This window comes from Antrostomus carolinensis, unplaced genomic scaffold, assembly GCF_000700745.2.
Source record: "Antrostomus carolinensis isolate BGI_N321 unplaced genomic scaffold, ASM70074v2 scaffold6099, whole genome shotgun sequence".
In the NCBI taxonomy this organism is placed as follows: domain Eukaryota; kingdom Metazoa; phylum Chordata; class Aves; order Caprimulgiformes; family Caprimulgidae; genus Antrostomus; species Antrostomus carolinensis.
Genome location: NW_010339293.1, coordinates 148,019 through 173,146, shown reverse-complemented (window position 1 = coordinate 173,146; position 25,128 = coordinate 148,019). Strand labels below are relative to the sequence as shown.

At 39.3% G+C, this 25,128-nt stretch overlaps 1 protein-coding gene across 1 annotated transcript in view; it reads left to right on the top strand.

The window, feature by feature from the left end:
* Positions 1-25,128, top strand: part of LOC104531017 (protein tyrosine phosphatase receptor type G) — a 197,527-nt gene that overhangs the window by 48,418 nt on the left and 123,981 nt on the right. Inside the window, exon 4 of the mRNA XM_029086950.1 lies at positions 8,203-8,298. Within this exon, the coding sequence (XP_028942783.1) occupies positions 8,203-8,298 (96 nt within the window). The remainder of the gene's footprint in view (positions 1-8,202; positions 8,299-25,128) is intronic.

The following is a 25,128-nucleotide window of genomic DNA, read 5'->3' as shown; positions in this document are numbered from 1 at the left end:
TGACCTCTAGGAGCCTGGGGAGATGCCCTTGGGTATGTGGATGAAGTGCCTTGTAATAAGTGTCTGTGCTGAACTCCTGTGACATCAGCTCTATGTCAGGTATGAGCTGTTTAGAAGTTGGTACCAGTATTAACAGGTAATGTACTGTCTCCATGAGGTACTTGTGGGACTCTTCGTTATTGCAATATCAAGCAAATGAACAGCAACCCCTTAAGTTTTTTTTCTCCCACACCACTCCAAATGGTAGTTTATTTCATAGGGTTTTCAGTTGCTTGTCATTCTTCCCATTTACGTCCAATCTTTCGTATTTTTCTTCACAAGACATCCAGTTAAAGGAGGGATAGGTGATGACTGTAGTTTACAGATGAGGAAACGAGGCCCAGAGATGGGCAGCAATTTATGCAAGATAGCAGAAACTCTCTAGTAGTCTGGGAAGATGAGCCTTTGTAATCCAAGGTTACTGCTGCATCTCAATTTACCAAAAGACCTAATTTGTAAGAAATACTCTGCTTCTACCCAAAAATCGGAATACTGGGCTATTTGTCTCTCATTTGGTTTTATGGACATCTTAATCTTTTCAGGAAGGAAGGAGCTTTTCATTTTCAAGGATTTTCTCATGGGCACAAGGGCAACAACCACAGTGATTTTTAAATTGCAGTGAAGCTCCTCCTGGAATCACTTCATTCCAGATCCTTGGACTTAAAATACTGTATGTCAGGAGCCCTCTGATGGAGGGGTACAAATGAGCAACACTGTATGGTGTAATCTTTTATCCTTTTTTTATTTTTACCTTCTCTTCTCCTTGGATCTTTTCCATCCCTGGGACATGTGGTTCACATCCTTTTTACAAGCTGAGTGAGCACCCTATTGTACACTAACCACCCACATTCCCAGGAAAAGAGCCTCCTAAATTTGTGAGTCTAACAAGATGCTGTGATGCATCTGGATACACAGGTATAATTGCCACAGGATGAAGTTATTTAAACATTTTTAGAAGATGATAAAAGGAGGAAAGGTTCAAAAAAGCCTCCTCCTCATTATGTTTCAGTTCTTGTTTACATCTTAGTATTAAAGTGTTAGTATTACAATTTCCTGTGTTTGGAAGAAGGTCAGATATGAAACAACACTTGTAACAAGGAAGAGGATCAGAAATGAGAGACGCTGCATAGGGAGGTAATAACCACAGCTCTATAATTCAGGGGTCTTGTGTGTTGTGAAAGAGAAGACTTACTGCTGATTTTTTGTTGGTTTTGAATGATTTATAACGTTTTACTTGTGGCAGAGTGTTGCAATCTATGTTGTCATGGAAATTCTATTGAATTTATAGTTCCATTTATCCAAAACGATTTTCCAGACTTCATTTCATGGTGAATCATATGGCTGTTACTTGGAGTACAAAGCAATTGCAAAAAAGTTTCATGTTATGGAAAGCATAAACACTGAAACCGTTATTTTCATATTATGGAAATACAAATGAATGCAACATACAGCTTTTTAGCATCAAATGTGCCTTCATTGTGTAATGACTCGGTGTATATACATGAGATGGATTTTCTTGCTTGGGACGGGAGTGGGCCTAAGGGTTATTTATTTCTGGCAGTAGAAATCAGGGAAGTTTCTGGCTTGCCAAGGTACTTCTCTTCTTATCATTCAGGACTGAACACTCAAGATACTGAGTGATGTGGCCATGATCCAGCAATGCATTGGAGCCCAGGGCAATCCAAAGGGCGTCGTGTTGCCTTGCTGTTCCTACTGGGCTTTTACTGGACCACTCACAGGTTTAAATGTTGGTCAGAGTTAGGGGCAGAACGTGCAACAACTACAGACTTTCAGGTTGAAAACAACTATGAAATCCCTTTGTCTCGATTTATAACATAGATACACCTACTGTGTTGTTTGTAGACAACAAAGCAATAATGAAGGCTTACTATTAAAAAAGATTAAAGGGCAATTTATCCTACATCTAAGGCATGCCAATGTCTACATTGAGTTAAATTCTGTTATTTCACTTGTATGATCTTTACTCTTCCTGTTGTTTCAACTCCTTTCATTTTTTTCAGCCTAGCATTGTATTCATTATCAAGCTACAATTACTTTAGGGCAAAGACCCTGTCTGACTCTTTGTTTTGCAATTTACCCAGCACGCTTTTAGGCACTGTAAAATACTAAGTTACGACATTCAAAATACATCTCTGTACCTGCCTAACTATAGTTAAAGACTCACTGACGAATAATAGACTAGGCAGGAAAAGCATGCCATTATCTGCTCCTGTTCAACTTTTATCTTTTGAAAAGAATGCAGTATACTCTATGTTATTACATCAAGCTCTAGTAGAAGAACTGGAAAACATCACGATTCACTCTTCCCCCCCCTCCCCCCCGCCTTTTCTAAGCAGATTTAGAATATATTATAAATGATAAGTTTCACGGGGTTTTTTAAAGGTAATATAATGAGAAGTCAAACATCAGACTCTGTTGTCCCAGTGTACATCTCACACTCCAGTAAAAACACAAACTGCAGGACAGTTATTCTGAATTTCAGTGCTCCAGTGAAGATTACATTATGTCTGTAGAAAATTTTTATTCCAGCCAAATGGATCACATCATCCAGTTTGCTAGAAATCTATGCACATATTTAAAGCTGAAGTAAGTTACATACGGGCTTTCAATTAAGAAAAGTCATGTATGATTCATAATCTTAGCACAGAATTTGTTTTTCTGTGAGAGGTTTTATACCCAGCTGTAAAAGTGGGTGAGAATAATTTATTCTTAAAAATATAAGCAGCAAAGGTACTAATTAAGAATTAGTATATTCAGTGATTTAAAGCAAACATTTCAAAATTTTTGTTTCAGCACTCTGCAAAGATTTGCAACCTACCTGTGATGCCTGTGTATTTTGCTCTTCTGAAAATACTCCCAGTCCCTAAAGCAGTACATAATAAACCCCATAGCTGTTGCCTCTGCATTATGCTGCCTGATTCATCAAAAAATTGGCTAGTCTATAAAACGTTTTTTGGGGTGGGTTTTATGTGGGATTTTTTTTTTTAGCTGTAAATCGCATGGTAGTCCTTGGATTGCTGGAAGGAAATGAGCGGAAACCTAATTCTGATGATCTTTTCCCTTCCACCAGCATTCCTGATACTATTGAATATTCTGTACTCCACATCTGTGACAGCACAATGAGCCTTTGTTCATTTTTTAATCTAAAGAGAAATCTGCTGTAGGAGGTTGCACAGGGTGATAGCAGCCCAATTTAAAAGTCTCAATTATTTATTTTTAAAATACTTGGCATCTGTCTATGGAAAATGTACTTGCTTGGTTTCCAGTCTCTTAGAATTGCTTTGAACTCGCTCACATCTTCTGGGATCTATCAAATGCTCATTGTGGCTTTGCTCTCATAAGTGCTGAATGAGTTTAGCCATGATAGTCTGCATTGGATGTAAACTTTCTGTCTTTGTAGTGGGGTAGTAAGAGCAAAAAGATGTCATGCACAGGAATGGTGATTTCTGTCTGGATGTCTGTCTTGCCAAGCAGAGGAGGAGCATCCGAGCAGAGACCTGAAGCCTTTTATTTGTGGATGGCTGGCAGGGAGAAGTCATTCATTTGAAACAGGCTCTGTTTTTGCAAGCCAGTGACATTTCATAAAGAGGGTTTAGTTGTTCCGAGGCAATTGTACTTAATAAAATCACAACTGATCTCTGGTGGGCAGTATTTCTCAGTAATACACATGCACATTTTGGACAGCCTGTCCTTACGAGATCAGCGTGGTGGCAGCCCAGTTTTGAGTCAAAAATCTCTTAAGCACAGAGCAGGGCTTGACATTTTGCCAGCACTGGGGAACACCAGGTTTCTGTAAAGGTTGGAAGAATGAAGTTGAAGAAAGGTGTTTCTGCAGAGACTAGGTTGACCCTGAAGAGGAAGGGATTGCCTGCCCTGTGGCATGGTTGAGGGTATTTATAACTGGTAGGTACATGGAGGCAGAGATGCTCTAGGTTGGGGAATTGCTCAGGTGTTGGATATATGTGATGTATTCATTTGCCTAAGTGTTGTCAGCTGGAAAATGGCCTGGAGTGCTTGGAAACTGTAATGGTTGGGCACAGGATCTTTCTGGACAGAAGAGACTAGAAAACATGACATGGTGTTACAGGGTGACTGGCAATTATCTCCTGGGTTATGGCAGAGTGAGGGCTTTCTCTCTAATCCTCTGTTTTAAGGCACTTGTAGCATTCTGAAGATTTTCCCCTTCAGTGAGAATTTTTTTTTTTTTTTTAGGCTTAATCTATGCTGTACAGCAAATCTCTCTCAAGTTTGAGTGAAAACAATTCTACTCTTTTAGAGTGTGAAGAGTGTTAAAGCATAAAGTTTTTCCATTAAAAACAAACTCGTGCCCTCTCCCTGCCTTGTTAAAGCTCTGCAACTGCAGTAGTTGGTAGCATTTTAGGATGGAGAGAATATTCCTAAAGAAGTTCCTTTGTGTCACTAGGGATGGTTTGTCTCAGCTCAACCTTATCAAAATTCTGGAAATTTAAAGTTGCTTGGACACTACGTGTTTTTTTGTAATAGATCTTTACAAAGTACATGCAAGCCTACTGTCGTGTTGCACATCTGAGATTAGGGAAGTCCGTTTAAGCCTTTCCCAGCCTTGTTTGTTGTAATGAGGCTAGATGTGAAAGACCTATAAATCTGGTATAATGGGCCATAGAGAACAGGACTCTTATGCCCTCTGGGACCTATGTCACTGGGAAGACCGTTTGGAGTGCTATCAGCAGGGGTGTGTGGAACAGAGCTTTCTGACTGTGGACAGTTAGTGTCACACTGTAGAAACTACAAAGGGTATTTCAGGCTTTCCCATTGCTAAGGGATTCAGAGCCTTTAATTTTTTATTATTTTTTTTAAAGGGAAGTAGAAGCTATTGTGCAATCCCATGCAAAAAGGTACAAGAAAATGATGGTGCTAAAGTCAGGCAGTGTCACAGTTCAGGTTAGATGTGTAAGCTTGGATGATGCTCCATTCTGCATTTCACAAATAACATACCATAATAAGATCCACATTTTTTTTAGCTTAAATGCCCCTTTGTTGCATTCTGTACTCTGCTTTGCATGTACCAGGCAGAGACTGTAGAAGTCATTTATATGCAAAATGCACCATTTATTGTACATACTAATTATATAATAAGGAGTAATAATGAAAATTTTCTGGCATGTTTGGGCCACTTAAGTATGTGGTGAAATTAATTTTATGGTTAACTGTCTCATTCCTGATTTGTATGTAAGGAACATTATGCCATCCATAGAAAATATTAAATATCTACTGATAAATCCATTCAAGATTATGTATATTATGTATAAAAGAACAAAAATACATTAGATACATTTACATTTTATTGTAAATTGGAGGAAAACAGTTGAAACTGTATTATAGAAGAGAACAATATGTGATCACATAATTAGAAAATTGTCATAATACTAATGCTCAACCATCCAGGTGTGGCTTTATGAGCAGCCTGAACCATGCAGCTTTGAGGATGTAACTTTACTATCTTCTTAACATTGTTTTTGCAGTGTATGCGTGTGTAAATTATATAATAGCAATTCCTGGGAGATTCTACTCCTAAAATGTTCCTTCTAGCTGTATGAACACATAAGAAAGCTACTGTATGACAGATGACGATAATTTTTCATACAAGACAGTTCCCCTTGACTTGATGGATGCAGAGAAAGGATCCACGCTCTCTGGAAAAACACCAGGGAGCAGGGGGAAAATGTTTCAATGTGTATGGTAATCAAGGCAGTGTGTGATTCTTGATTAGTCTGTGAAATTGCACTGCTGAGACGAGGGATCTGAATTAAGCACATTTTTACCAAAGCCCTTTGCACTGCTATCCAAAAGTGTATTGTAAAAATTAATTTCCTTAAAATGCTGTGAGCAAAATTGATCTAAAATGATTTTGGCATATGCTGAACTCACTTAGTGATGCTTTCCTTCATAAACTCCTATGAGGACTATATAGTGAAGTGTTTTATATAAGGTATACCTAATTTTAGACTTTATTTTAAAGGGGAGTAAAATGTAATTTGCGAATGTTTTGTGAGCTTTTGTCTGTGCTGGCTAAATTGAAGTTTAAGCAATTCTACCTGAAACAAACTGTTTCTAATTTCTACATCAATGAATGGCTGTACCTCAGTCTACATTTGTTCAAAGCACAAGTTGTCAGAACCTGGCGGAACCACCAACTTTGTGAGATATTGCCAGCTGTGTGTGCTGTGAATACACTGGGAATAGGAAGGCCAAAATAGGGGAAGAAAATTGCTTTCAAATTTTATGAAGCTAGAGTGAGCGCCAGACAATTTTTTTCATTTTTTGTGAGCCATTTGGAGTGTGGTCTTATTTCATCCTTCAGCTGAAAAAACGTACCTCTGCATCTGAAGAAGCTGATCTTCATCTTGGCCTTTTCTCTATATAGTGATGTTTTATTAGATGTATAGGTACTTTGCCAGTATTGTACATTACAGCCAATATATACAGTCAGAAGCCTGGGAATCAGTAAATATGAATAGAAACATATCTGAGCAAGATAAAAGGGTATCATCTCATCTGGCAATATTAAAATTTCAGAATATGGGAAAAATACTTGCGTTTGTGAATATGGCAGTTTTTGAGAGAGATGATCAGACCAGACCAACAGTGTGTTGGGAGGCAAGGACAGTCTTAGACCTTACATCTCCATGTTCTGTGTGGCTATTCCTTATCACCTAGTAATGCTGTGAAAAGCCAGAAAGGTCAGAGGATGGCCTATGGGCAGCAGAGAAGCAGGAGTGAACACGCAGGTTCAGGCAAGAGGCCAGTGGCAGAGAAGCCTGATGGGTACATTCCTGTTTCATAGCCAGGAACAGGGTTTTTCACTGGAGTCAGTGTGTATGAGTGAATGTACGTGTTGGCCAACTGTCTTGCAGTAGTGTTACCCCCACAGATGCGCTAGTACTGGTTTGGGTTGTGAAATCCATCATGGGGGATCCCTGAATGGCCCCAGGAACAACCACTGCAAGGTCCAGTTCTTGTGCTTGGCTGTTTCCATCAGGCACGTGTTTTTGATTTGTTACGTGTGGAGCACACATACAACTAATGTTACTAATACTGAATTTATTCTGTGAAAATGTACGCACCTTCATGGTGTAATGTTGAGAAGGGAGCGTGGAATGTTTTGGATGTAAACCAGATCCTTTGCAGCAAATAATGGCTGACAGAGATGGACTAACACTAGAGGGTTCTTTGGGAATGGAGAAGTTGAACAACTGCTGGAGAAGCAGCAGTGTGTTAGGATGGCTGGCTGAAGTGGGAGCTCAGCTAATGCGGTAAATGGAACAAGAACCGTATAGGAAATTAAAAGCAGTAGTGTCTGTGGGCCTCTGAGTTTCCCTTTTTCATGGCATGTGTGTGTGTAGTAAAGTAAGCAGGATTGTTCAACAGCAGAGCATGTGGAAGAAGATCCTTCTCAGTCCTTTCATATTTGTGTAACTCACATTTGCTGTTTTGGGATAATCATTGTTCTCTCCTGCTTTCACTTTGAGTTTGCCTAATTATTAATATTTATAACTCATCCTAAAATGACATAAAAATATCTAGTTTTGTCTCACCCATACTTTTTGCCCAGTACTACTGCTTTGGAAATAAAAGTTATGAAATTTAACTGAAGTCAGGGAGAAGGCTGACCCTAACTGATAGTCCTGAATATCAGAGGCTCATAAAAATGCATTGCTACAGAGACAGACTTTTATCTTACAGATTGCTTTAGGAGTAAAGGAATAACTCTAAACATTGAAATCTTTTTCAAAAATTCTCTATGGTTTTTGAGATAAATATGTTTAGCACATTTAACAGAGCAGGAGATGAGTCTGCAATGAGCAAAGAAATGAAGAGATCCTGGCAGAAAGCACAAAGTTTAACATCTAAACAGACTGACCATACTGTTTATCCTTGGTTTTGTTATTAAAATGCATTGCATTGACTCTGTTCCCTGGTTACTGTCCCAGTAGGGCAGTCATGCTATTAATCAAGATGCTGGTTAAACAATATTGTTCAGCAAAATTCCTTTATCTCAGGTTCATAACACTGGGTTTATGTACAATGTGTATGCATTACCTCATATGAAAGCCGTATGAATCAACGCTAATGTGATTTTGTTGTTGTTTTTAATTTTTACAGATGCAGATTTACTTCTACAATCCTGATGACTTTGACAGTTTTGGAACAGCAGTTCTAGAAAACAGGGTAGTAGGAGCCATGGCTGTGTTTTTTCAAGTAAGTTTAAACAAGGGCAATATCCATAAACCAAAGCATTCACCAAGTACTATTTAATTCATTGAATTGTTTCAAGCTTAATGGATGCATCTGTTTTCTTGTTCTCACCTGTCTAAGGGAAAGATATATCATATTGTCTGTGTGTGATTTAAAATGTAAATAAGTATATTTAGAAACATAATGAAAAATTTTGCATGAATTGTTCTGATTTTATAGCTACTTTACAGATGCAGATTGGAGAACACATTTATCATGGAACTTCCTTCACTGCTGAAGCACATTGCTGGGGTCCCTGGAATACTAACAAACCAATGTGAACAGGTTCTGTTTAGAGAAAACTTAAAATTCAAACGTAGCTTGAGAGAAAATTAATCAATAAGTTTCATCAATCTTATCTGTAGCAGCTTCTCCTAAATTGTCATAGTAACAAGTTCTTGAACAGACCAGGTTTCCAAATCAGTGAATTTATGCATCCTCTTTTTAAAATGCATCCTCAAGAGCGTGACTGCTGGGTTAGCTCATTAGTTGGTTCAACAGTCTCAAGAACTGTGGTGCAGGGTAGAGACTGCTGCTTGCGATGGCTGGCAGGTCAAGCCACATGGCAGTGGAGTTCAGCAATGTGGGTTCTTTGTCCTGTTGCATCAGAAACTGAGTTTTTTTCCTTTCTGACTCAAGGGTGAATTGAACAGTGAGTTGGAGCAACTCCATACCACCATGCTGTCACAAGCAGAGAAGTGGCTAATGGGGATTTTGAAATATCTCAAGGTGTTGTTTTTTCAAAAGAGGGGAGAGCAATGGAAAATGCTGGTCCTCTGTGAGGTTTCACACTAGTTTTTACTGTGGAAGAAAATGATCTTACTGTTATCTTTGTGAAGCTAGATAAAAAAGAATATGCAAGTATCTATATGTAAATGCCTCCCTTTTTCTTATGATGTTAGAGTGACAAGCCTGACTCTCCTGTTCAAATTAAGTAAGGTTGTCTTTTTTCCATGTCACTGATTTTGATCAAATGCTTTGATAAGGAGAAAAGGATAGATCCTTGTATTGCATCAATTGCTGTAACTCTGCTGACATCAGGCTAGTGGAAGCAGGCATGTTAAATTCATCACTGTTGAATTCTAAGCACTTCTGTGGCATTTCATGTTAGGGTAAAGTTGGTGGAACTGTGATAATTTACAGTGGCATAGGAGGATGATTCCCCAGACTTCTTAATCTTGATGTGCTGTGGGAAGTGTTGGGCAATTTTAATTTGGCCTTACAAGACGGAAGTGTAGAAGCAGTGCAGCCAAAGGCACTGTAACTTGATTTATACCATGGTGAAGAGCTGCACATTATGTGCATGTGCCGCGTCAGAAGGAGCGTGTGTGATGCCACGGTGTGCAATACAGGTGGCATCATCTGTCTGGAATTTAATTGCTAAATTACCCTCATATGCCTCACATAAGCCATCTGAAGCACTGCCCCATGTCACACTATTTCCTAGTCTGTATGTGACATTTATTCTATAAACCCTGTTTTTAGAGGATTTTAAAATTGTAGTGGGACTGTGTTTTCTATTCCCCACCTACAAAGCCAGGTGCTGCACTTACTATGAATCCCACTTTGCATGGTTCCGAGGGAGCCATTAAACTCACTAAAAAGAACCTAAAATAGTCTGTAATGTTGTTAAAAAAACCATCTTTGATTGTAAGAGACCTCAGGCTCTTTAAGACCACAGCCAAGTGTTGCTGTCCCCTCAGGGAAGCAGAAATCTATACTTTTCATCATTTCTAGCCCTGCAGGCCACAGGACATTAGGCTGTAAAGTCTGGATGATGGTGCAGCTGGGCTCCTCTGCTCCAGGAGCCATGAAATATGAAGCCATTACTGACAAACTGTCTGTGATCCCTTCCAGAGGGTGGGGGTAAGGTAATTCTTTGGCAAAGCAACCCGGGGACAACCTCTTTTGCGGCTGCAAGGAAATGGTTTTCTTTTCTTGGTATTTTTTTCCTTGCCTTTGGGTTGAAATGATAAATCAGTGGTGTGCCATTCAACTTCTGAGCATATCAAGGCTTCCTTCTGGTTAGCTCTGCCCTGAGGTGGAATACTGCCAAGGAAGATTGGTAGAGCCCATAGTCCCCATTCTGGAAGGGCATATGCTGAATTCTGGCTCATGTAAGTAAATGAAGGACTTCAGTGTGGTGAAATGCTGTTTTGACCATCATAAGGGTTTTCCAGACTTTGTCCCATAGAGCTTGAGTTTTTGTACATAGGGTTATTAATTGATTGTGATAATGCTTTGCAGATCCATACTATGTTTGACCAAGGTTCTATTCTAGTTTTCTCCGCTGTGTATCATGTGCTGGAGCTGGTGATCCATGACTTGGAAAAAGCTTTACAGACAGTTTTGGTCAGAAATAGTTACGAGTTCCATTAGCCTTTCTCCCCAGGGCACCATGCGGATAAGCTGGCCATGGCTAGTATTTCATGCAGCTGATATAAAAGCTATGTTTTAAAATAGATTCTTAGTAACTTTAGAATGAACTGTCCCTAAGATGTCTATGGCCACATTTTGATTGGCAGCTTCGAGTACTAATTTTATAGTTTGCTATTTTCCAGAGCTGTAGTCCCATCTTTAACTCATTTATCTAAAACACAGCTTTAAAAAATTGTAGCAATAGACGTCATACTGGTTTTTACAAATACATCAGAAAACTCAATTGTGCATACTTTTCTATGTAAATATTTTAACAGAGAAATTATTGGATAGATTTGCCATTAAGTCAAGACTTGGATTTTTGCTAATGCGTTAATGCTGTGTTGGAATGAATGTGTACTGCACTGACTGAATTTATAGTCTGGCAGGTGTTTTTTGTTTGACTGATGTTCACAAATGTTCCTTTGAAAATCAGGTTCTCCAGTGAGTGAACATTATACTGAACTATATAATTATTGGTGAAACATTAAATAATTAAGAACCCTCTTTCCTCCTTTTTAAATAATTTAACTTGGACTACATAAGAATTTTCCTTATTGAATTCACTGTTTCAGGGGCACTTTCCAGGTAGAGTGCATTGGTTCTGAACTTGGATAATTGAAGCACTTGGAACTTTGTTGTAATTGCTAATTAAATTTGTGCTTCTCTCATTGCTTTCATTGTAAACTCTGTTGATAAATTCTATTGCTGCAGGTCAGTTGACCTGACAAATAAAAAAAAAGAAAGTCTAACTAAAATCAGAAAACAATTCTTTCATATACAAACTACTATAATTGCTCATCTCCGTACTTCATTGTGGATAGGCACTCAGAGGGTCTCACATTAAAAAGCACTATGGGGACTCTATAGCAGGTATTCTCAGTCTGCAACTGAGGTGAGCTGGCCTGAAATCTCTGTCTGGGCTGTGAAAAATGATTTTTCCATTGGAGTACAAGTTGTAAAGTGAACAGATATGTTGAGGAAAAGGGTCCCGTGGTACTCGGTCCCTTTTCTGACCATAATATCCCTTCAAGCATTGTGCTGGGGACTCTTGTACGTAAAGGGGAGTGCTATTGAAAATTCCTGCAGACTTTTGTTCTGTTGTTGTGTATTTGGGGTAGAATAAGGTGCCTCGCTGTGCAAAAACCAAACAGCAAACAAACAAAACCTCACACCATGCCATGGATCTCTCATCCTTACTGAGGCCACAGTGAGTGTAACAGAGGAGCAAAGTGACTTAGGAACCTCTGATCTTTTTATTCAAATTATTTTAAAAGCTATTCAGCTGGAACAAGCTGAAAAAGGGAGAACTCCAGCCTGCTGGTGTCAGGTATAATAGTTGTTAAAGACCATAAATGTACTTCACTGAAGGTGGTGAATCAGTGGGGGAAAATTGCTTTTTTCTTGATGTGGGAATGTCTGTGGAAAAAAGTCTGTATGTTTCAAGAGGGAGAGCGGATCAGAGTATTAAACAGCAGTGTGAGTTGAAAAGCTCTTGTTTTTTGTTATTAAAGAGAACTCTCTTTTTTATTTTAGAAAAAAAATCCAAATCTTCTGGAGATATAACCATTTCTGTCAGTATGGGGTTACTTGGTGTTTCTCGAAGTGAAGCTAGTGCAAGTGGAAGATGTTTAACTTCACATATCCATTACCTTCCACCAAGAGCGTCCTCTGGGTCATCTTTAAAGCCTTCTAGATTTGCATAAATGGTAACACCACAGTGACGAGGCCCATTTGCAGAGGGTCACTGGTTTGTGGACCTCTTAAAAGTTGCCTTTGGCTACACATTGAGACCCACCGATCTGCTGAAACACGTAGCAAGTCCCAGTCCAGAAGGGCACTTCAGCCTTGATTCAAATGATCCTAACTTGAATGGTTGGTGCACGTGCTGAATTTCAGCCCACATAAGGTTTGACTTGTACTTAATGATATTCTGGCTCTAGGCCTTGGTTAATTGTCAGGCTGAGCTGGTTTTGAAGCAAGCCAGGAGGGGAAGGGAAGGCACAGATCTCTTACTGGTTCCTGAGTCATCCGTTCGTATATATAAATGTAATACATATTTACAAGTCACATTTAAAATGAGTAGTTACTTGGATTAAATGCATTCAGACATATTGCACGGCTCTCTTTTAACCATCTAACAATATAATTCATTGCACACTTCACTACTTGCTTTATTAAAGCCAAACTTAAATGTGTTCAAAACAAACATACCGCTTTTGCATTTGAAATATTCATCTTTTGGGCCTGCAGTAGATTCATTGCAGCAGAGAATACTTTATTCCTTGATTACTGCTGTGAAAAGACACAATACTGATTCCCTAAGCACTCATCAAATATTCGATAGCTCAGAAATTCAGGAGGAGGTGATGGAATTCTTGTTCCTACAGGGAGGGCATATAAATCTATTTTATTATTTGCAAAGAAAACCATCAGTGATTAGTTACTATGTCTCAGGTACTCAAACAAATCATCTTTAAAGAAGTTAAAGTAAAAATGAATTTTAAAATAACTTTTAGCAATGCTTTCATCATTAAAATTATCTTCATAATGATGAGTGATGTTGATACCTTGATCACTCAAGAGCTTTAGCAGTGCAGATTTTTAAAGGTAATTAGGTACTTGGTGGCAAATATGCAACTAACAGTGTTTTCTAAAGTACATGGGATAAAAACGAAGAGTTTTACAGGTCTTTTTCTGGGATGCCATTCTTAACTCTCTTTTGCAATACTAATTTTTTTTTTAAGTATTGTTGAAAAGAATACTGTGTAGCACTTTTAACTGTTAGATATGTATGTGCTATTTGTGTGTAACTGTCTTTATATTTGCTAGCAATTTAGGCATGCAGAGATTTGCTCTTCAGTAAAACAAATAGTAATTGGGGCCTTGCTTTTTTTTAAGATTTTTTGGTAGCAGTTCTTGGCGTGCTTCATAAATGGCAATCAATAGCTCGCTTTTCACAGAGACCGAAATGAGCTAGACGCAGAATAATTCAGTGGAACACCATCAAAGTCATTGAATATTTGTCAGAAACACACTTTTTTGATGTATATTTCTCAAATAACAGAATTCAGCTTTTAACTTCCCTAGAAACCTTTTTCCTCCCTTCTTCCCTCTCATTAACTCTTTAATGCGTTTTACATCATAACCAAATAAATTCAGTGAGTAAGTGCTTTAAATATAGTAGCTATTGAGGGAACCATATCTGGTAGGACACCAGGTTCCCATATCCCTGCCTTGATTCCTGGCAGTTCCCTAATTCCTCCTCTTCCTTAGTACAATGCTTTTTGAAAATCTGAGCAAAAGTAGCTTGATTATGAAAATGAGAATGGAGAGGGAAGGTGTGCACTTTTCCTGAAACATTATATCCACCTACATGAACCATAATCAGTGCTTCAGTGTTTAGGCAATGTCTTAAAGGTGATTTGCAGTAGTTCAAATAACATGTGGCATCATTAACATGCAGGGCATCATCCAGAGTCATTGAGAGGCTTTTCATTTATTTTAATAGACTTCAGATACATGTAAAAACCTTAAAATTAAATTACAGTGTTAATACTTTTAATGGTTACATTAGGACCCCTGGTATTTTATTAATAGTAGCTTATGAGTAATAAAACTATTATTATTGATTATAGTATTATTTAGTAATTAGTACAGGTCTTTTTTTATTATCTCCATAACATGAAAATGTGTGCAGGCTAAAGGTACATATTCAATGCCTTTGGAAGTATCATTTATATTTGTCAAAGTGTATGTGTATGTACTATTAACTCTCCATGCAACAGAACACAAGCAAAGCAATTTGAAATCTGTTCTTACTCACTGAAGTCCAGTTTCCTAGCATTTTTAAATTGTTGCAGCTATTTAAAACTGTAAGTTGTTACTAATAAAAGCAGTACTAGGACCTTTAAATGGTTGAAGAATAATAGACATATGAAGTAGCTACTCTGACACATAAAGGACAAGCAAATCCGAGTAGGTAGATACAGTCAATAGAGTACTGAGAGTACATTTTTCTGAGAAACAACCTGTACTATACATGCAATGATGTTTAGTAATGTGAAGCATCTCTGGAGCAGAAAAGAATTCTCTTAATTTTCCAGTAAAAAATAGTGATAAAAATTACCAAAAGACAAAAATGATTTTGAGTCATGGAGAATTTAAATATAAAATTATAAGAGCTTCTTAAAGTCTGTTAGATTTGGATTGAGTTCAATATGTGAATGGCACTGAACAGCCTCCAAAAGTGGTCTCTTTAGCCAAAACATACAAGTTTGAGTACCTAACAATAAGTATTCTTGCTGATCAGAAAACTTACACTGAAACCCTTTTGACTGGGTGTTGGGTTTGGGTAGAAGACAAAAATTCATGGATAGTGTCTGTTTCTAAAAAAAATTATTTTACCTTTCTATTAAAGAAAAGAAAAAGATTTTTTTTTAAACTAAGGCCAAAATTCAGATTTTTATTTCAACTTCTGTTGAAAGTTTTTTTGGGAAATATGAATATTTTTGAATATTTTATGTAAAAGAAGGAGGAAAGGAGAGAACAGATGGGGAATAGCTCTGTGAGTAAAATATATATATATATATTCAGTTTTGGTGATTATTGAGTTTGAAATGCTTAACAATGAGGCTTTAACTTTATTCTGATCCATATCTGAGTCCCGATTTATCACGTTTCAGATGTTGTTTAATAGCAAAATTGCTCTTAAAAGCATAAATTTAAAACAACAAAAAAAGATTTCTGTAATAAAGTTGTTCATCTTTTGTTTTAGTACATAAATGGGGAGGCTGACTTTCAAGAATATTAAGGAAACTTTCCCGATGAAGTCTTGAGTTTAATAGAGAAGCTTCAAAAGGATTTTAGCTGTGGAGCAAGGTGCTGTTGTGAGCAGCACCGTCTCTGTCAGTGAGCAGCTGCCATCTCTGTCCATCTTTCTTGAAGATCATTTCTTGAAGCAGGATGGAGAAGCAGGTGAAGAAGCGACAGACTGCTGGGGTGAGCCCTGGAACTGCACTGAGCAAAAGCCACAAGGATTTTGGGGAGCACAAGGAGCTGGAAAGGGTTAGGGTTGTGAGCTCAGTGGTGTTCATCACTCACATGCTGCTGGGCTCAAGAAACAAGGACTTTGTTAGTGAGTTGAACTGCACTGAAGAAACACCGGCCCTTTCACCTGTGGGGTTTTTTTACCGGATAATCTTCAGTGCTACAAATTTTCTGTCCATTTGACAACAGCACTGATACACACCTTTGCTGCTGGGGTCACTGTGCAGAGCCTGGGCTCCTGGTAATCCCTTATTTCAAATCCCAGACAAACATGAGCAGTTTCTCTTGATTTGCAGCATACCGTGGGAGAAAGAGCCCATGTGGTGTAGGACTGCTCAGAGCAGAGGTGTTCACACAGCAGCCTGAACATCCTCAGCAAGCGTGCTTGGAGGAATGAGGTACAAACGCGTGAGCAAAAGGGGGGCTGGATTTGGAGGCAGACAGACTGACAGGGCGGCTGAAACAGATCGTTCTTGGAAGCAAACACATCGTTCCGCTTCTGCTTGCCTGTGTTCTGCCAAGAGGCATTTGCAGTCTCTAGATCATGATGGCTGCAACCTGCTGTGTTGAAACTTTTCTATCCACAGGCTGACTGTGCAGTGTAGAAAGATAATCTACCTTATGTGCACTTATCTTCTTCAGTGCCCAAGCAATCATCTTCTGTTCCCTTCTTCTCTTCAGCTTTATGAATTCATTCGTGGTGTTTTCCAATAAGGCCGAAGAGCAGGAAGCCAGTTTTTATGTCAGATGACCTCCAAAATGCAATACTTCCAATTAAAACCTTTTTGTTAGGCTGAGTTTTAAAGGATGTGGGCTGTACAGAAAGTGGTCATGCAGTTCTTTTTACAGGGCAGAGTGAAATGCCAGAATGTACAGAGTCTTTGACTTTTACTTTGTTTTTCATCTCAGATTTCTAGACAAATTCACTTCCAAAGTGTCTGAAAAAAACCCTAATTGAAGGTAAAAATTAGATGCCTTTTTTTTTTCCCCAGATGCACTGTAAATGCTTTCTTTATTGCAAAGTCTGAGATCATAACTCAGAACTTGTGCTGTTGCTTCTCTGGTTTGGATGCAGTAGCAAGGAGGTTAGCTAACAATGGTGATGGGTTATTGAGTGACTTTAGCTTTTTGTGATAAATCATGGTCTGTTGCTCCAATTTATGGAAAGATCACGGTTATTGGTGCTAGGAATGAACTGTAAACTTTCTTGCTGTTAAGAGGACTTGGATTCCAAAGTTGCCTAACACTACAAATTTGGAAAATACTCTCTATGTTTTATGGGTTCTGTTCTCAATATCTTGAACTGTTGTAACTGTTAATGAGAGCTGGTTGTGTGTATTGCATGGGGATTAGACCTCTGCATGCTTCTAGTTTAATGTTCGTTGGAATGTCAGGATCACTATCTTCCAGTTTACAGCATTGTGAATGTTTTTGACTTGCAACTTTTTTGCTTTCCCAATGCTTCTTAATTGATTAATATATTGCAATTAATCCCAAGTGGGATGCTATTAACTTGCTTCATTGAATTACATACCCATTTGTTAGCCTTAATTCTCATAATTGTCTCCTTATATTTTAGTGGTTTTATTTGAATAACTTGCCCTAAGAACTTGATCAGCATGCATTTATACATTATTTTGCCTCCCTTCTCACCCTTCATGTTAAAAAGTGGAGTTGGTTTAGGAATATTTATAGTGTCTAATGTCAGCACCTCAGACACTGCAATTTACTTCTCTGTGATTTAAAAATATCCTGTCTTTAAAACAATAAATAATCACTTTGTAGCCATGCTGTAAAAATCTTGAAATTGATAGAAAACTATCTTGTGGTGTTTTCATTACTGGACTCCTGAAGATGACACTTAGATGTCTAATATGTAAAAATTACAGTTGTCAGTCCGTAATCTCACCCCCTCCGTGGTTCAGGAAGATTGATGCTCAGGAAGTCTGTTGATTATAACCATTAGACTAAAAAACAAATTAGTTCTCTAACTACAGTAATGCTTTTTGCATTTTACTCTGGTGTGCTTTGTTGATGCATCACGTTGTCACTTTATCAAACATGACAAAGCAGCCCTAGAGCTGGATGCCGTGAGAGCTGGCTCAAATCAGAGGGACCCCCCAGCCTTCACACAGGCTCTTGTCACTTGCCTGTTGCCTGCTGTAGGAGAGGGACAACCGCCCCTTATAGAGTCTCTCTTTGTATCTTTGAGCACTGAGAAGCCACTGAATGTGGCTTGTTTTCTTTGCTGCAAGTACCTTTTCTCTTCTCTGTGATAGCAACAATTGCTTCATCCTCATTCTTCTTATATGTTCCAAATCTGGTACATTTTGTCTTGACCTTTTTTGTTTAAGAAAAAGAGGAGAGAGAGGGAAGGTGGAAATAAAGCATCTATTTTTTGCTATCCAAGTCTTCAGAGAGTTTTGCCAGAATTGGTCTTAGATACAAAATCAAAGGAGATGTAAAGCTGTTCGTTCCTCTCCTTTCCTTCTCCTCTCTCCCAAACACAGCAGCTGCCTCCAATAAGTCCCTGTTTTCTCCCTGTTGTTAAACATCCAGCCTGGATTCCAGGAAGATCATTTTTTATCCCCATCTGTCTACCTCTTTTTTAAATTTAATTTGATCTGTTCTTCTGCAAAAACCATTCTCTGTTGCTATCCAGGACTCATACCCCATTTGTCTCTCAGAGGATTAATCAAGTATATTACATGTGATTTACATTCATAGATGATGGAGAAATCTTAACTCCAGCTCTGCAGTCCACGTGTTGCCTGCAGGATGTTGCACAGTATTTGTGTGCCCTTCAGAAAAATTACACTTGTTTTCATCCTCTGTATCTTCCATGAAATTGTAGAGTCTTCATGTCTCTGGTTACCAGTTAGTGTTATGGTACGTTTTAAGTGAAGGTGAGCACAGGATCTATTCATAAATGATTGCCTAGTTTCATTTTGTACCATAAAAGAGAGATTGGTTGTAAAGTCTGAATATATAAAATAGACGGGTAAAATTGGGGCTTCCTTTGCCTTTAGATCTTCTGGCTCAGATGAAAAAGTTATTCGTATTAAATTTAAGCTGTTCTGCCTGAAGAATTATTACTGTAGTCCTCAGATATAACAGTGCCAAGTTTCTCCTAATATTGGCAATAATAAACAATGCAAGCTTCAGAGAAAATTTCTTGGGTAGCATACCAAATGTTCTAGAAAACCTTCTCGGACAGCAGCTAATACATTTTTAATACAAATAAAACATAATTCTTTAGTCTTGTTTCAGTTTGGTCCCTCAGGTAGAAAAAGTATATCGACTATGCATAATTTATGTATTTGTTTGAAGTGTTTACCCAGATACTCCATTCACAAAGTCTCTTTTTGTTAATAGGTTGCTGTGAGATGTAAGAATCACTTAGGGCTCACGTTGTACAAAGAAATGGAACATGTCGTTTCTGTACAATTAGTGATGAGGTGGTTACGAGGTCACCTTAATTCTGTCTTCATCTGCACTGCTTACCCTGTCCATCCTGAGCCAAGTTACAGAACAGGTCCAGCTGAAATGTCAGTATGTTTTTCCTGAGTTGTATGTGATATGAAAGCCTGGAAGCGTGGAAGGGAGGGAAGAGGAGCGGTTGGGAGGAGAGCATGCTGCCCACCCCTTTTGGGGACAGCATGAATTGGTGTCAGGCTGATGTGTCTGTGTGAGCACCACTCCAGTTATCACCAATGATATGTGTGGTTTCCTGTATAATTCCTATACATTACACATGATGCAGAGCGAGCATGCAGGAAAATATCCCTCAGTAATTTAATTATCATCTATCCTAAATTACTGTAAATCCAGTGTTACAGGTTACTGTTGGAGCGTCGAGATGTTGCTGGTTTTTGTCATCTGTAGTTCTGTGCTGCAGGACAACTGTGGGACAGATGATTATCAAGGGTTTTCTGAGCCAGTGGTTTTCTTTCCAGGGGTCAAAGAAAGGCAATGAAAGTAAATCAGAGTCTAGTCTGGTCCCTTTCTTTATGTCTTTGTATGGAGGTAGACATCTGTATGTATGGCTGATGGCTTAACTGATAATGCTGATGGCATATCACCCCCAAAATAATTCTGCAGCAGACATGGTGGCTTGCCCAGAGCAATCCTTGTATCTGATGTTTTACCTCCCATGAATCTAAATCAGAAATCATTTGAGTTCATAGGGCGGAGATGAGGGTCTGTAAACCTGGGAACCCTTTTACGGTATGATTTTAGTAGCTTTCAGATGTATGTTCTACATCTGAGATTCACTGAAAAGCACACTAATCTGGCTGAGGTGATGGGTCTGAAATGAGCTAAATGGCCCCAGTTTGAGGAATATTAAACCCCACTTTGTTTTAAGTTGAGGTGTGCTTATATCAGATTTCCTGAACAAAACCAGCAAAGAAGCTGGGAAGTGCTTTTATGCACATTAAGCTCTACTGGAGATAGATGAGAGTCAAGAATGCCAATCACCATCTTATTCTATGTCGAAAATTGAAATACGTGTTAAACAAAGATTGCTTAAATCTGTTCTCAGCACCTCTGAACAGTGAGTTTTCAGAGGCTTGCAAGATGGAGCAGGATTTTTCCTTTGAGCTTATGGTGTTTGCAACTGTTTCACGGCTCTGGGAGCACTGAGAAGCCAAAGAAAAGCTGCCTGGCTGATACCGTCAGAAAAGTATTTAGCTGCTGATTGTAACCGTACCGTTCCTGCACATCAAAAATGCATTGTAATGTAGTCATTATGAAGAGCAAAGACACTTTCTGAAAGAAGGTATTGGTTTTGCAACAGCTGTACTGTATCAAATGAAGCCTAACTGGAGATTTGGCAAACTGTTCTAAAGGAGTAAAGTAAAATGATGTGCCATATTAGAAAGTAGCTTGGCTATTAGAAAGCTCAGACTTGCTCCTGACAAAATGGATTTTTTCAGCGTAAAATTAATCTTTACTTACTGCAAGAATATTGCTAAAACAGATTAACTTTGGATCTCAGTGTATTTTATAGTGTGTCTCATGTTATTTTAAGGTTGTAAATATATTAGCTGATCTGTAAGCTTCCCTTAAGTTACTGCTTTCTGGGTTTTTGAAGAAATAGGATAATGTTATGTAGGAATCAGGATGATTGAATTAAATCACCCCTTTTGATATTTATTTTCCTGCAGGATCATGCTGCCAGATCAATATTTAAAAAACAGCTATATGAGTAAGCGTTGATTAGAAAGCAAAGCTCCATAACCCTAACAGCTAAGCCAGTAATTTTTTGTGTGCATTTTATCTGTGGTTTATATGGCATTATGCACGTGCCTCTCTATTAGAAGCCGTCTACATAAAATTTTCTTACTCCTTCCTCCCCCCTGCCTACCTTGCCACCTGGCAAACCTTCTTTGTCATATCTAGATCCTATAAAAACATCTAACATAATTTGAAATGCTCCTGTGTGAAACATGATTAGACTACATCAATCACTTTTCAAAGATTTTTTTTTCTTGTTCATTTTGTATTCTAAACTGATAAAAAAGACATGCTTTTACATCCTGCTGCATTTTGTGCAAGACATGAGCAGACAGATAGTTCCCCATCTTAGATGAACCAGCCTTGTTAAGTACTCTCCCAAAGTGCATACCAGTCAAATTAAACTTTAGGTTAACATTTTGGAATGCTCTCCTCTTGCCAACTCATTACCAGTGATATAGCTAAGCAAACTGTTGCCTTCTGCTATTCCAGATATCTACAGAGATTTATTGTGTTTCAGCTAATAAGCTTACCTTCTCTAATAGCGTGCGACCCACCCCGCCTTATGGCAAGACTTGTCTCTTCTCATAACTTGGGCAGAGAATTAAAGGCCAGAAGTAAAGCTGGCTCTTAAAGCTATCTAGGTAGGGCTGTTTGGTGGTCCCTGTGTTGTGGATGGAAACATTGATTATTTTTTAAGTCTGAACTTGCTCATTATCTAGACCTGCTCTGTACTACTCGTCAGGTTGATACCGATACCTCTCTGTGGACAGATGGTGGTGGGAGAGGGGGGTGATGCCCGGGCAGGTGGCACCACCTCGGTGTGCTGCAGAGCCATATGGGCACTCGGGTTTTAGAGAAACTTGGTCTGTGCATGCAGTACAGCTGGCTGCTACCACACCTGTCTAATAGAGTTGCTGAAAGGCTGTATAAATTCATGCTGAGCTATGGAGATTATCTCTGTCAGCTGTTCTTGTGTCAGAAGCAATTTTTTTTAATGCTGCATTTATGTCCTAAGTGCCCAGCCTGTGTCTATGTTTTAGGAGATACCCTCTTTTTTCCTTCATTACTGCTTCCATTGCATCTGAGGAATATGGCTAGTGTCCTACCCTTAAACACAGAAGATTTTTTTTATGGTTTCCTTAATCATGCCATATATTAAAATGATTGCTGCATCCCTTAAATCTGAGTGTAGACAGAGGTGCAAATGCAGGTGTGTCCTACCAGTGTGCTGGGGTTACAGGCCAGTCTGCAGAGAACATGGGATGCTGTGGCATCAAGCTTTCAAGCACTGGTGCTTGCTACTCTTAGCTCAGACAACCCTCTCATCTTCACTGCAGCTGTTGGTGCTGTGCTCCTTGTATGCATGTTACAGGTGGGCTGGAATTCAGACTGTATTGGGTCTCAAGGATTTGCCTGAGCAACCTGGCAGTGAATGTGTCCCTCTGTATCAACCCTCTGAGGATTGTCTGTACAGAACATTAGCTTTTTAGCTTGCTCCATACCAGCTCAAGCTTTTGGCAGGGGAAAGCCTAACACAGGTTATGGTGTCAATCACAGGTGGTCATATGAGGGTGGTGCCATCAAAGGACCATGCAGCCTGACAAATGTTGAGAAGATGGATAAGAAACTTATTAGGGGTGGTTACCAAAGCTGAGGTCATGTCAGAGTACCTGCCAGGAGCCTGGGTGGTCCAGCTGACTGGTCACAGCATTGGTGACAGGATCATAACCAGTGTACATGATCTGTGGATACCTAAGAGTTAAAGTGCTGGGGTGTGAAAAGAAGTAAAAAAGAAGGAAGTGAACACCCAAAATTAATAATCAGGTTCTCTGGCAAGCAGATTCAGAGAGTGTGTGTGAGGAGAGGACTCTTCCTGAGAGCATTCCTGGGTGCACCCACCTGCAGGAAGTGTCTTCACTGCTCTGGTTCAGACTGGACTTGTGCAAAAAGAACCTTTTTTTCTAACCATGTTTTAAGTTTTGTTCTAAATCATATTCAGTTGCATTTTATTTCTTCTCTCGTACCTTTTCTTGAGATTTTGAGATTCTGGCAATTTTGAAATTATATCCTGTGTAAGAGGAGAGCTTCCTGGTCAGAGACAGAGCTTGAAAACCCCCTCCATAGATGGGTCATGCTCCACAGGAACACCGGAAAGCTCTAAGAAGCCTGTGGAGCAGAGGCATGAAGGTTTGAGCATCTTGAGGAGTTCTGTGGCTTTAAGACTATCACCTACTCACAGTGATTGAATAGCATTCACTTTGCCACTGCTGAAATGTAGAACATCTTGAAACAAGCATATGTGTCATGTTAGTTTTTGTGTTTCTTTGTATTTCAAGAGGAAGAAACTGCTGCCACAAACTGAATGTTTCCCAGGCTTTCAATGCACTTGTAGTCTATGTGCTTTTTTTTTCTGCACAATAATTTCCCCCATTTCCTCTAAACATAATCCATGATACTTGCTGAAATGTTTTTGTAAGGAGCTGAGTGAGTTCCTGGGTCATTCTAACCAAGTGAAAAATAAACAACTTGACATATGATCCTCGCTGTTGTGTGTGGTGTTACACCAGGTGAAATGGGGGGGTTTGAGCTGTACTTTTGTTGCTGCAGGAACTTGAGTAGCTTAGAGGCAGCTGAGAATAAAATTGAAGGCCACATCCTGCCACTCTTAGTTCAGTGGCTTGAAGGAGATTGAGATGAGGGCTGTCTCATCTCACCTACTTCTCAGAGCTCTGCTGGTTCCTGTACTTTATGCCCACTAGCTGTGGAGTCCTTGGCCAGCCTGCAACAGGGCACTGCACTCTTTCTGCTGACATCCAAATTTCCCCTGGATGAGCCTACTCACCACCCTCAGTAGCTGAGGCTACTTCTTTTCCCTGTCTCCATGAAGGATGTCCAGGTGGAGGTGGAAGGGCATAGGAGCTTCCTTGATGGTTCAGGAGGCCGAGGGTGGAGAGGAGGAGGTGACAGAGCCATACAAGGGTACTCAAGGAGGGTATGTGGAATGGTTTGGGAAGAGAGGATGCTGTAGCGTTGGAGGAGCCAGAAACAGCTCACTGGGTGGGAAGAGAGAGTGAGGAGGCTGTGGCAGGTGGGCGATGGGAAAGGGAGGCAACTCAGAAATGAGAGCAGAGACACAAGTGAGGAAACAGGATTAGCTAGTGCTTTCTACCTTAGGTACTGCAAGACTGAACTGCTCAAGTTCATATAGCATTTTGCAAAGCTACACACATCTGCAGGAACTTAAAGGACACTGAAAATTTACAAAAGATAAGTAAAAATGGGAGAACTTGCTTGAAAGAGAATTACAAATACAAAAATGTGTCATAGTTTCTTGTCCTCTTGTGCCAGAAAGCTATTAATTAACACTACTGGTCTAACATTGGGTTCTTGTACTGCAAAGATGCCTAGAAGCCCAAGATGCCTTCCAGCCCATGACTGTTAAGTTAGACACGGGGAAATTGCTGTAGCAAAAACTCCTGCAGCAGTTTCAGTAGATCAGTTCACACTAACCTCCTTAAAAATGAGGTAAAAGGAACAGCAAGCAAACTACGTGAAGAGTTTGACGTTTCAAAGCAGGAGATAAAAATTCTGCCCTACAACAATTTGTTTTCACTGGATTTCTAATTTAATTGTGAACTGAGGTGTGGTTGTCATTGGGGAAGTGGCTGTGTAACTTAATTGACATTTCTGCATCCTTTGTGTGTTTGACTCATAGATGCCGGCTTGAGTCATCATACTGGCGGGCTAGAGGGAGCTGCCGCTGCTGTGGGGGAAGTGAGCTGGGGCAATGCTGGGAGAGAAAAAAGCAAGGACTTTTCATGTAGAATGACTGAAAGGTGTTGGGAAGCTGAGACAACATTTTAAAGGGGAGATTGTTGTGACTTCTCTCACCAAAAGCCTTTGTGTTGGCTGGAAGAGAGGAAAAAAGCTGAAAATCTCTTCTGCATCCTAGGCAAGCTTAGCTGGAGCAATGAAATTACAAACCCTTGCAAAATAATGGGGTTACAGATGCCCATCTGAGCTGTTGCCTTCCACCCTTCATGGTTTGCCCAGCAGATTTTATTTTCTTGCTTAGTCAGCAGATTT